Source organism: Chelonia mydas, chromosome 7 (assembly GCF_015237465.2).
Source record: "Chelonia mydas isolate rCheMyd1 chromosome 7, rCheMyd1.pri.v2, whole genome shotgun sequence".
NCBI lineage: Eukaryota > Metazoa > Chordata > Testudines > Cheloniidae > Chelonia > Chelonia mydas.
The window spans coordinates 82,350,263-82,361,928 of NC_057853.1; the positions used below are offsets into that span (position 1 = coordinate 82,350,263).

Consider the following 11,666-nt stretch of genomic DNA (forward strand, 5'->3'; position numbering starts at 1 on the left):
AGCAATGAGGGCTGGGTGGAAGGGGTGAGGGTTTAAAACACAACCCAGGCAGGAAGTGTTTCTTGTTACCCAGTCAATAAAGTCAAAAACCAATCAAATGAACCTGCAGTGAACACGAAGTTACCACAAACAAATAAACTCAGCCACTGTTAACCCTTTCACTAAAAATGTACATATTTCTGTCTGGGCAACAGTTCTCCTAAGGAACGTCAAGTGCTTTGAGATCCTCAGAAGAAAGATTCTATTTAAGTGCAAAATATCATGTGACTGTGACATCCTCTGGTACATGCACATCCACCCAAAGATGAGTGTTACCAGGTCATGTCGTTCAGCACAGACAAAGGGAAGAAGCAGTTATTAATAGGAGCGTCTCAAATCTATTACATTTCTAACCTTCCCCAAACATAGCATTCTAGACTTTCCTCTACGGACTTTAGTTGCTGTGAGCCAAGCGTGCAGCAACTACTGTGAAGATGAGCTGCTGAGCTGGGGTGTGGTATCTGACACTGCACCTCCATCTCTCAACCACTTGCTCAAACCTACATGCGCTCTGTATTACAGGAGGCCATTTATCAGCTATAGGCCACAAGATTCAGGGATCCCCCCAAACTGGGATTCCTCTGGAGACTCCTACATATGAGGGACTGTCTGGCCCAGTGACTCTGTCATTCACTGTGGTCAGAGACTTGGCATTTATCTAACTTCAGCTGGGACTCTCTTACTGAGAAGGAAAGGCAAGGAGGAAAAAACAACCCAGCCCTGCTGTGCTGTGCTGTAAACAGAACACAGGCTTCTCATTCTCCATTCAGTGTGTAACCTCAATCATTTATTGTCCAGAGGGTACAATAACTATCAATAATTAATGGGCAATAATGTTCTACAAGTTCAAACTGCCAATTGTGTTATTGTGAACGTATGCAGCCTTCGTGGGTGCCTCTGGAGTCGGGCTTACAGCTCACTACTGCACTCCAGGCATCAAAAGGCAGATTGACAGCTTGGTCTGGTGGGGGAATCAAGAATACTGGAATGCTAATCCCAGCTCTGCCACTGACTTGCCAAGTGATCTGGGGCAAGTCACTTAACCTCCCTCTGCCTCCATTTTGCCAGCTGTCAAATAATGATAATACTTCACCACTGGGTGCTGTGAGTCTGAATTCCTGGATGCTTGCAAAGCTCATTGAAATCCTTGGGGGGAAGATGTTCTCACACTGGCACAAGGAGGTGTTTTTATTAAGGAGTGGCTCTAATAAAGCATCATAGGCAGCCCATTACAGGCAAACATTACAGGAGTCAATTTCTGGGCAATTATAGCATGCCTCATGTGGGGTGTTCCAAGACACAAAGCCAAATAGGTCTAAACTCTCTGTGAAATATCATAATCACTCTGCAGTGCATGTTCCTGGAGTATCTTATTGTTGCTCTGAAATGGAATCTATGTGTAAAGTTAAGCAAGGCAATCAAAACTGTCCATTTACCGGCCATTACACAATACTGAAGCCCCTTCAACCAATCACAGGGCAGCACATACCAACAGTCTCAGCACCTTTCCCCCCTCCCACCCCCCAAAAGAGACACTACCTTGCACTGTAGGTTCTTCAGATACCAGTTGGACAGTGTAACACAACCACAGACACAGCACTGAAAAGAGGCACACAGAGAAAAAGAGAGCACCTATGCCATTCTCTCACAGCAGCATCTGTGTTTCTGTGCGTAACCAATTTACAAGGACACTCCTGCCTGCCTATTTCAGAAATGACCAAGAGTTCTTGCTTCTTGTTTGAGCAGTTTGAAGGTACTTGCTATCGCTCAATCAATGAGCAAGGGCACTTGGTCATTTCAGAAAGAGACAAGTAGAGAAGCTTATTTGATATAGGTGTGACATCACTGACAGTCGATCAGAGGGTTTCAGTTGCATCTGGTGTTCTAAAGCCATCTCATAACAGTTAGTTGTTGTATGTCAGTGTAGTGTGACTGCAGTTATAGAGTTATTGCACAGTGGGGCATATGCCAGTATAGGGTGTATGCATTTATGAGATTTATGTTGTAAACCAGGGTGTATAGTAATACCTCTACATCAGCGACTGAACCACCTGTCTAATGAGGAACCTTATAACGAGGGCAGATGGTATCTGATAAAACAGTTTAGGTGGGAGAAGGTAAGTTCTGGGAGGTGTATAGAGGAGGGGAAGGAGAGGGTCTAGGTCTAGGAATTGGTAGAATGGAATTCCTGTGTCCACGCCTCTTAATACCATCACCTGGAAATATGTGGTAACATTTGAGAAAAGTCCAAAATGTGAGACATCAATTTTTCAATGCTTGTAAAATGCTATTTTGCTCCACAAACGATATTAGTCAGACACAAAACATGGAAAAGTCTCTGAGGGCTGTAGCTACAGAACTCCCAAGGAGGCCGCTCATTAGCTCATCATAACACAGTGGATTTTGTTGTCAGTAATGTAGCAAGAAGCAATAACAGCAAAAAGGATCATTTGCTTCCCCACGCTTTGCTGCAGGCTGGAAATCCTTCATCTCAGGAGTATATTTGATCCTGGAACTGTGTCATGCAACTCTACAAACCAGTAGGCGAGTATGACAATCTCTTCCAGCCAGCGATGTGAAGGGTTTCCTGGGAAGGGGCTGATGCTCACCCAGCAGTATTTGCATGCTGTTTGCAGTAAGTGCTCCTTGATCTTTGCATAACTGGGACATTTGGAGTACCTGGCCTGACATAAATTAAAAGATCTAGAATTAATAAGGTGTTGGCTGGAAATAAGATATTAAATTAATGTTGAAACTGTAAAGGGGCAGGCTGCTTTAGTCATTGCATTTCAATGACACTGTTACAAGGGATGGGGGAGAGGCAAAAGGTCTGCAGTGATTATTTTAAACATATTAATTTAAGTGCTTTGGACCACAGATTAACTTTCTTTGCTCAGTATTTTTTATTGTTTCACTAACCTTGAAATGGACACTACAAATGCACTGGGGAGTGGACTGGAAAGTTGTCTAGTTTCACCGTGTTTCCCTAAGTGTGTCTCTGCTGTCTTTTCCTGAAATGACTCTTACACTCTTCTTACACTGTAACTTCTTAAAGCAATACCCTTCTGCAAATCACATATGTCACAGCTAATATGCCTAGCTCTCCTTCAGCACAGGACACCAGAGGTACTAAATTTCCTCTTTTCCCAGCAATGGTACCACTTTACTATCACAAAAGATTTTGCTATATCACAGCCCAGAGCAAGTCTAAAATGATACCTATAGGCAGTGTGATTATGGCCCTGGATCAGCAAACCAGTTAAGCATGTGCTTAAATTAATCTCTATTAAAAAGTTACTTTAGTATGTGCTTAACTTTAAGCATACACTCAAGTCCTATTTTGGATTGAAACACAAGCTTGAAGTTAAGCAGGCACTTATGTACTTTGCTGAATCAGGGTCTATATGCTCACACTCACATGTAACCTGAACAAGAAGCTCAGGAGAGTTAATATGGCCCCATAATGGAGCACTTGTCTTTTGCTAAACATTTGACAGCCAGGTGAAAAATAAAACATCTGTACTCTACTGGAGAACATCATTGCCACAAATTAAGAAGCCTGCTTCAGCGCACAGATATGTGATGTCTTTTGAAACCAATGTAGGATCTTCTCAACCACTGTGATTCATTTCTGAATCCAATGCAATCATTAAAAATAATTTTAAAGAGCTGTTGTACCCACGTTTCAAAAATATTTCCTGGTATATTGCCCCTTTCTATGAAACTGATTCTGTGCAAAACAGCCTCTGACATGTGAATGATGCATGCAAAAGTCTACTTTTCTAAAAAGAGACATCAGTGAGTTATTGTGGAAATGTGCAAATTCCCCACTCTTCTGTTCCCTCTTTTTACTTGTGGGGAGGAAGCATCCATAGAAGTGTTTTTTGGAATTGCCTGCGGCTCTTCTTACACTGGAATTCCTATTGCATTATCTGGGAGTCTAGCAGTGTGATGGGAAATTCCAAAGGCTGCTGCCATAGAAATCTGCATATTATCTCTGGGGAGAACCATATACAGAAGAGTATAAATGAGACATGAAAAGAACTATTACATAATCTAGATTACCAGCGAAGTATAGTTCCCTATAGGGACTCAGAAATCACAGTGGTGGGCACAGTATAGATACACAGACAAACAGACAAAATACATTTGCTCATGTGTTACCTAGTTTTATTAAAAAAAGAGAAAAAAATATCAAACGATGGGGCTTTCCTTAGGAAAGAACCTAACCGCTCAGGAGCTGTACTCTCTTCTACAGATAGTGATCCAAGAAAATTCAATAAAACCTCACGGTGAATGAGAGCAGAGGCTGTTGATAGATTTAAAAGAATCAGGATGGATGGACACCCGACTTTTGTCCATCATTAGATCAACAGCCAGTGAGTCTTGGGAACTATACTCTGGCCAAGAGCTAGACTGAAAGACTGAAGATTCCAGACATCTCCTAAATTGCTGCCTGACCACCTTCTGAACTGTCTTCTCAAAAAAGGGAAAGCTGGTGACAGGGTGATAATTGGCGAGATTGCTGGAATCAAGAGATGATTTCTTATGTGTGTCTTTTGTTTACAGGGCATTATTTTTCCTTGTGTCTTCTTCTCTTTCTACAGAGCTCATCCTGTTCTTTTATTGCTATAAACTGAGTAATTATATTTGTTGGGGAAAAATGAAATTTAAGTTAATGGCCTATAATGCCATCTTGGGGTTCTGGGGTCATCATAAATCATGAGAGGAAAGATGTCACTATCCTCCTTTCATGAAACTATGGCCCTTTAATTCACAATTCCACATGTATGGGATAGAGGGCCTCACACAATAGGGTCCTTCTCCATGACTGGGTCTCCTAGGCACTACCACCATACAAATAAATAATAATTATAATAATGTGTGTTCATGGAACATCCAAACACACTAGAGAATCTCCTACATTCCAAAAAAACATACCTCATCTGCGGGAAAAACTTTCTTAAAGGTTTTATTAAAACAAAAAAAGTTCAGGCACTGCAAATTTCCAAATAAACAAGCAGACCTATGGAGCAGCAAATACAGAGGGCCCCTTAGGCTCCTTCTAAATGTCACTGAAGAGAATTAGGTCTAATGCCTGCATGGGCACATTGTACGGTATGTTAGAGCTTAACTTGGGTTCCATTCAAACGCTGGTGCATTGTACATTAGGGTGACTATTTCTAAAATTAACAAATTCAGCCCAAATGCACCCTGAATAAATAGTACAAACATAGGACCGGCTTCTGCTCTGATTGACGTCAATGGAAATTCTGAATTCAGTGGCATAAGGATCAGGTCTGTGATTATTATCCAACCCTGATATTCTATGATTCTATGATTATTTACTTTCACCCCTAGCAATAACATTTCAACTGCTTCAGTTTCTGGGACAGATTTATTGTTTTCCCTGTAATCCTAAATTAATTCTTTACCTCAAAATAGCTACAAACCAGCAAGAATTTCCCACTCAGCAGGGTCTAGGAAGCCAGAGTTGTATCCATTGCCCCAAATTTCCCGTATTACTCTTAATTTCTTCACTCATACTCTCTGTCTGTTTTGAGGGTTGCTGGCAAGTCCTTTCCTAAATCCTTCAGTAACACTCCCCTCAATTCTAAATGAGGCAAACTGAAAACCCAGGTCTCCTTCTTGCAGCCTCATGCCTTCCTTTCCTTTTCTTTGGTTGGCCCATCCTTCTGTGATCTAACATCCTCTTCCAGTCTCCAAGCTGAGTTTAAAAGAATTTTAATTCCGTATTAATTCCACACATTAGGAGTGGGAGGTTTAAAAGCACTCAGCATGGGCCTAACTCTGTTCCCATTGATGTCCATGGGCATTTTACCATTGGATTCAATGGGAGCAGAAGGATTTTGATAATAATCCCACCCTAGCCCTATTACAGGTTTCTAGCTGCTAGTACCATTTATTTCCCCGAGGGAGTACATTTATACATGTATTTTGAGATAAGTCCAACAGAAGAACTATTAGCACTGCCTCTGAGATTTTCAAACCTGCCAAAGGGATTTGAATTGCCCAATTTCCATTAAAACAAATGGGAAATGGGCATCCAAACCACTAGGCCATTTTGCACATCTCAGTTTATATCCCCCCTCCCCTTTTTAATGTTACATTTTCTACTAGTAAACAGAAAAATAACCAACTAGAACCCCCCACCAAAGAATACCCTGAACAGACCCCAAATACCAGCTATCCTCAGATTACCCCCTCCTCGAAACCTAGGCTACAGAGATGGACTTTGTAGAATGCCCTGAAAGTCACCAAGGGGGAAGAGGGTGGATTCTACAGCTGAAGCTCCCTCATGGAGAATGCTTTGCTCCTAGCTCACACTCTTTTATAGCAGGGGGCTGTTGTTTGAGTGCTCCTACTGACCACAGCTGCATTAGTTATGGGACTTGGAGACAGGCGATTACTTAGATAGGCAGGTCCCAGGCTATTTAGAGCTTTACAGGTCAAAATCAACACCAAAAACAACCTGGACACCAGTAAGTACATCGTCAGTGTCAGGCCCACAAGACAAGGGATGAATGGAAAGGAGGTAAGACATGGGAGAACCCTGCACAACTCCACATTAGAGAAGCCACAGAGCAGAGTAGCAAGTGCCCAAAACATCCTTCTGGGATCTTTTCAATAACTTTAAACAAACACGAAAGATTAGTTACTGGACCATACAGTCACCATACAGTCTGTCCCTCACAGTCGCTCTAACATACTGATGGGCTTGGTCTGTCACGGTAATCTCACAAAGTTCTGGGGGGGGTTCTGGCCCATTTCCACATTAGGGCCAAATTATGACACACCCTGACCATGGCTAACAGAGGAGGAGCAGGCAAGGAGCAATCTTTCAGGCGAATAGTTCAAGGGCCTGTCACAGCTGCAATCCCTGCATGAGCACAGATACCACTCCTGTGGTGTGCTCCAAGGAGTTCATGGCACCTCAAATGGATATGGAGGAAGGGAGACGGAGACAGGCCCTGACCCCAGCTTCCTGTATCTGCCTGTGGAATAGGCCAGCTGCACTAAAGATTTTTGTTGCAATGCTAACTAATCAGTAGCTCTTTCTGCAAACTGCTACTCTGATCCTAATGGATAATTTCAGATCTCTTCTTCATCAATGAGACTTCCCCAGTGGGATAACAAGAGTGCCTAAATCCCCCCTGGTTAGTATTTCCTAAATACTCACTCCTGCCTTGCCGCAAAATAAATAAGAACTTAAAAATGCATCTCTCAAGGTTATCCAACGTTGGCTAAAGATTTACCAAGGGTGCCACACAATGCATATGACCCCTCCTGAAATATTAATCCTCTGTCATCAATGTTTTATCAATTTTCTGTCATGTATCATCTTTGCCACTGACTTCAATCATTTTGGTGCAGACGATGAAAAATAGATATATTTACCAACTTACCCGTCTACAATTTCTTCTTTCCCATGTAATTTAATATCAATTATCCTGTTCAAATATAACCTTCCCCACACTCCCTAACCCGATTGCACCACTGCTCCAGAAGGACACCACGGATTCCTGACGCAGGCTCGGATTTCGCATGTGATGGAACCAGCACCAATTCCATTTTCCCTTGGAGACTGTACAAGGAGAGCAGGCAGGAGCTGCTGGGATGGAGGTCAGTCCAGACCACTTCCTAAGGGCAATGTGCCCAGAGCAGACTAAAGTGAACTAGAATCTCCCTCCCCTTGTATATGAGTACAGGCTGCTTTCAAATGAGAACAGCTCAATGCATAGCTGCAACTTGCTCAGCTGGAGCAGAGCTTCTAGCAGATGAGCTATGCAGAAGGAGCCCTCCATTAGCTTATCTAGCTACTACCTGCTAGATCAAAATTGTGCCAGTTCAAGTCTTGCCTGCACACTCAGGCCTTGGCTACACTTGCAGATGTACAGTGCTGTGAGTTAAACCTGCCTTTGTACAGCTGAGTAGGGAAAGCGCTGCAGTCTGTCCACATTGGGAGCTGCCAGCGCACTGTTGTGGCCACATTTGCAGCACGTGCAGCGGCATTGGGAGTGGTGCATTATGGGCAGGTATCCCACAGAGCACCTCTTCCCATTCTGGTGTCGTGGGTTGTGGGAAGGGGGCGTGGGGTGTGGGGCATTCTGGGTCCTGTCCCAACACCCCGTGATGCATTGCTTCGCATCTCAGCAATCCCTGTGTTTCCGTCCATATTTGGCACCATCTTTCAATGGTTTCTGTGCAGCGCGATCTGTATTCCGTTTCAGTCTGCGGGAAACGGAGTCTGAATTGCTGAGGAGTATGCTGACGAATCTCGCCAGCATGTCACGTATGGCAGTTGAGCTATTCCTTAAGATCCAAAGTGACAGTGAGGAGTCTGACGATGATATCGAGTCGCGTAATGCGTACGATACGAGATTGCTTGTGGCATTCACGGACATGCTCAGCACCGTGGAACGCCGCTTTTGGGCTCAGGAAACAAGCACTGCGTGGTGGGATCACATCGTCATGCAAGGCTGGGATGACGAGCAGTGGCTGCAGAACTTTCGGATGAGAAAAGTCACTTCCATGGGACTGCGTGAGGAGCTCGCCCCCACCCTGTGGTGCAAGGACACGAGATTGAGAACTGTCCTGCCGGTGGAGAAGTGGGTGGCTATTGCAGTCTGGAAGCTGGCAACTCCAGACAGCTACCGATCGGTCGCGAACCAGTTTGGGTGGGAAAGTCGGCCATTGGACTCGTGTTGATGCAAGTTTGCAGGGCCATTAACCGCATCCTGCTCAGAAGAACCGTGACTCGGGGTAATGTGCAGGACATTGTGGATGGCTTTGCACAAATGGTTTAGCTAACTGTGGAGGGGCGATAGATGGGACGCATATTCCTATTCTGTCACCACCCCACCTAGCCTCCGAGTACGTTAATCGGAAGGGGTATTTCTATACGGTTCTCCAGGCGCTTGTGGATCACCGTGGGCGTTTCATTGACATTAACGCAGACTGGCCCGGAAAGGTGCATGACGCATGCATCTTTCAGAACACTGCCTGGTTCAGGAAGCTGCAGGCTGGGACTTTTTTCCCAGAGCGGAAGATCACAGTAGGGGAAGTCGAAATGCCCATTGTGATCCTTGGAGACCCCACTTACCCGTTAATGCCGTGGCTCATGAAACCCTACACAAGGAGCCTTGACAGCAGCAAGGAATGGTTCAACTACAGGCTGAGCCAGTGCTGAATGACTGTGGAGTGTGCTTTTGGCCGTTTGAAGGGCCGCTGGCAATCTCTGTATGGGAAGCTGGACTTGGCTGAACGCAGCATCCCCGCGGTTATATCTGCGTGCTGTACCCTCCATAATATTTGTGACGGGAAGGGTGAACGATTCACTCAGGCATGGACCTCCAAGGTTCAACACCTGGAGGCTGAATTTGCACAGCCAGAGAGCAGGGCTATTAGAGGGGCCCAGCGCGGGGCTGCAAGGATTAGGGATGCCTTGAGGGAGCAATTTGAGGCTGAAAACCATCAGTAATGTCTGGTGCCCTGCACGGGAGTGAAGTCAGTGGTTCCAATGTTAGTAGGAATCTGTGTTTGCTACGCTGACTTGCAGTGCCTGTTTCTTTCCTGGGCTCAGGTATCTTTTACTTTATGCAATAATAAAGAATGTTTTCAAAGCCAAAAAATCCATTTATTGAAAAGAAAATTCATTTATTGAAAAGAAACACAACTGCTTGGGAAACAGAAAGGGCAAGGGGGTGGGGTGGGGTGGGGACCGGTTCAATCATAGATTTGCGTATGTCCTGTTCTCATACTCAGCCTTCCTGTCTGGAGTGCTGTGCAATGAGTGCTGCACTTCAGCATGGCTATAATTCAGGGTGGGGGTTGAGTGCAGTGGGTAAGGGGCATAGTTTTCAGGGCTGGGTGGTGAAGCTACAGGTGTTGGAGGCAGCTGCTGGCGATAAGAACCTGGATGTTGGGGAAAGTGGGCTGGAGGTGACATGGGGGCACAAGGGAAAGAGTTTTGGGATAATGGCTGTGGGGGGGACTGGGGGTGGTAGTGCTCCGCCTGCATGGCTACGAGCGCCTGGATAGAGTCCACTTGGCGCTCCATGATGCTTATCAGCCGATTAGTGCTTTGCTGCCGGAGCTTCGTGCTTTGCCGCCGGTGCACTGCGTTTTCCTGGTGGATCCTGCTTTCGCTTTCCCTCCACTCCTGCGTTTTTTGGATTCTCTTTAAGAGATTGCTGCATCACTTCTTGCAGCATGTCTTCTTTGCTTTTTCGTGGCCTCTTTCTGAGTCTTTCCAGTCTCTCGGCCAGTGATAACACGGACTGCTGAGATCTCAAGGTTGCATCTGTAAAGGCAAAATGCAACACTTAACAGAGGCAGCATTGTTCACACCAGACAGAGTAATGATTCTGCTGAACTTATGGAGGACACACACAGTCTACACAATAGCATAATTTTCCCATCCCAAAGAGAGCTCACATAACCCACGGGAGCCCCAAAATGGTGAGTAAGCACAAGGTCAAGGGGGACTGATTGTTTCATGGCCACACTGACCTCTGGGGTTCTGTGCCTTGGGGAGAGCCAATAGCTGCAGGGGGCACCTACACTGAACACTGTCCCCACATTTCCACAGGAGTCCATCCTGGAAGATATCTCGCTGCTGAGGGTGACCTGGGAAGCAAGGGAGCCTACTGCAATGCGGCTTCTGCCCTGGCCCATATGCAGCTTGCCTGTGTGCAGCAATGGTCCCCCCGCCCCTCGCGGCACAGTGGCGTGGACATGTTAGCCTAACTGGGGCAAGGACCACGGTGGCTCTCCCAATAAACCTGCGCAAGCGCATTGCCCACGTTCTGGATGAGACTTTCGAAGAGATTACCGAGACCGATTACCGCGATGTGATAGACCACATCAATGCGCTATTCCACATCTAGGCATGCATGCAGTCCTAACCCTCCTTGCCCAAAGAGCCCGCACCGAAAAAATTCCTTCCCAAAAAAAAAGCTGCTTACCAGGAACCTGCTCTTCTGTTTGTCCTCCACCAAGTACTGGCCACTGCGACTGGCTACCTTCCTCCTGACTTGAGAAGAGCTCCTGGCTGCATGCATCTAGGGATTCCAGGGTGTCTCCCCCCGCCCCAGCACCCTCACTCCCACTTTCCTCCTCCTCCTTCTCCCGCTCTGAAGTACCCGTGGTGGTGCTCGGAGTGGAGGAGGGGTCGCCCCCAAGTATCGCGTCCAGCTCTTTGTAGAATCGGCAGGTCGTGGCGGGAGCACCCGAGCGGCCGTTTGCCTCGCGAGCTTTGCGGTAGGCGTCCCGCAGCTCCTTCACTTTAACCCTGCACTGCAGTGCGTCCCGGTCATGGCCCCTTTCCCTCATGCCCCTTGATATCTGCCTGAAGGTATCGTACTTCCTACGGCTGGAGCGCAGCTGGGACTGGACAGCTTCCTCCCCCCAAACACTGATGAGGTCCAACAATTCTCCGTTGCTCCATACTGGGGCTCGCCTGGCGCCTGGAGGCATGGTCACCTGGAAAGATTTGCTGAGAGCACTCCACGCCTGGCTGAGCAAACAGGAAGGGGATTTTCCAAATTCCCAGAGAATTTAAAGGGCGGGTCTGACGGTTGGTCACCTGAGGCCAGGGCAGTAGA

The 11,666-nt window shown here is 46.1% G+C and overlaps 1 protein-coding gene across 1 annotated transcript; it reads right to left on the reverse strand.

The window, feature by feature from the left end:
• Positions 1 to 10,062: 10,062 nt before the first annotated feature.
• On the reverse strand, positions 10,063 to 11,394 carry LOC122466711 (zinc finger and SCAN domain-containing protein 20-like). Its single transcript, XM_043552077.1, has 2 exons — positions 11,028 to 11,394; positions 10,063 to 10,363 (listed from the first exon to the last, which is right to left on the reverse strand). Exons 1-2 carry the CDS (start codon positions 11,392 to 11,394, stop codon positions 10,137 to 10,139), a joined length of 594 nt encoding a protein of 197 aa, XP_043408012.1. The 3' UTR covers positions 10,063 to 10,136.
• Positions 11,395 to 11,666: the final 272 nt, after the last annotated feature.

Coding starts and splice junctions, on each gene's coding strand:
- LOC122466711 (XM_043552077.1), bottom strand. CDS start 11,394: ATGAGGGAAAGGGGCCATGACCGGGACGCACTGCAGTGCAGGGTTAAA. Junction 10,364..11,027: donor AACAGAAGAGCAGGTTCCTG/GTAAGCAGCTTT, acceptor TTGCCTTTACAG/ATGCAACCTTGAGATCTCAG.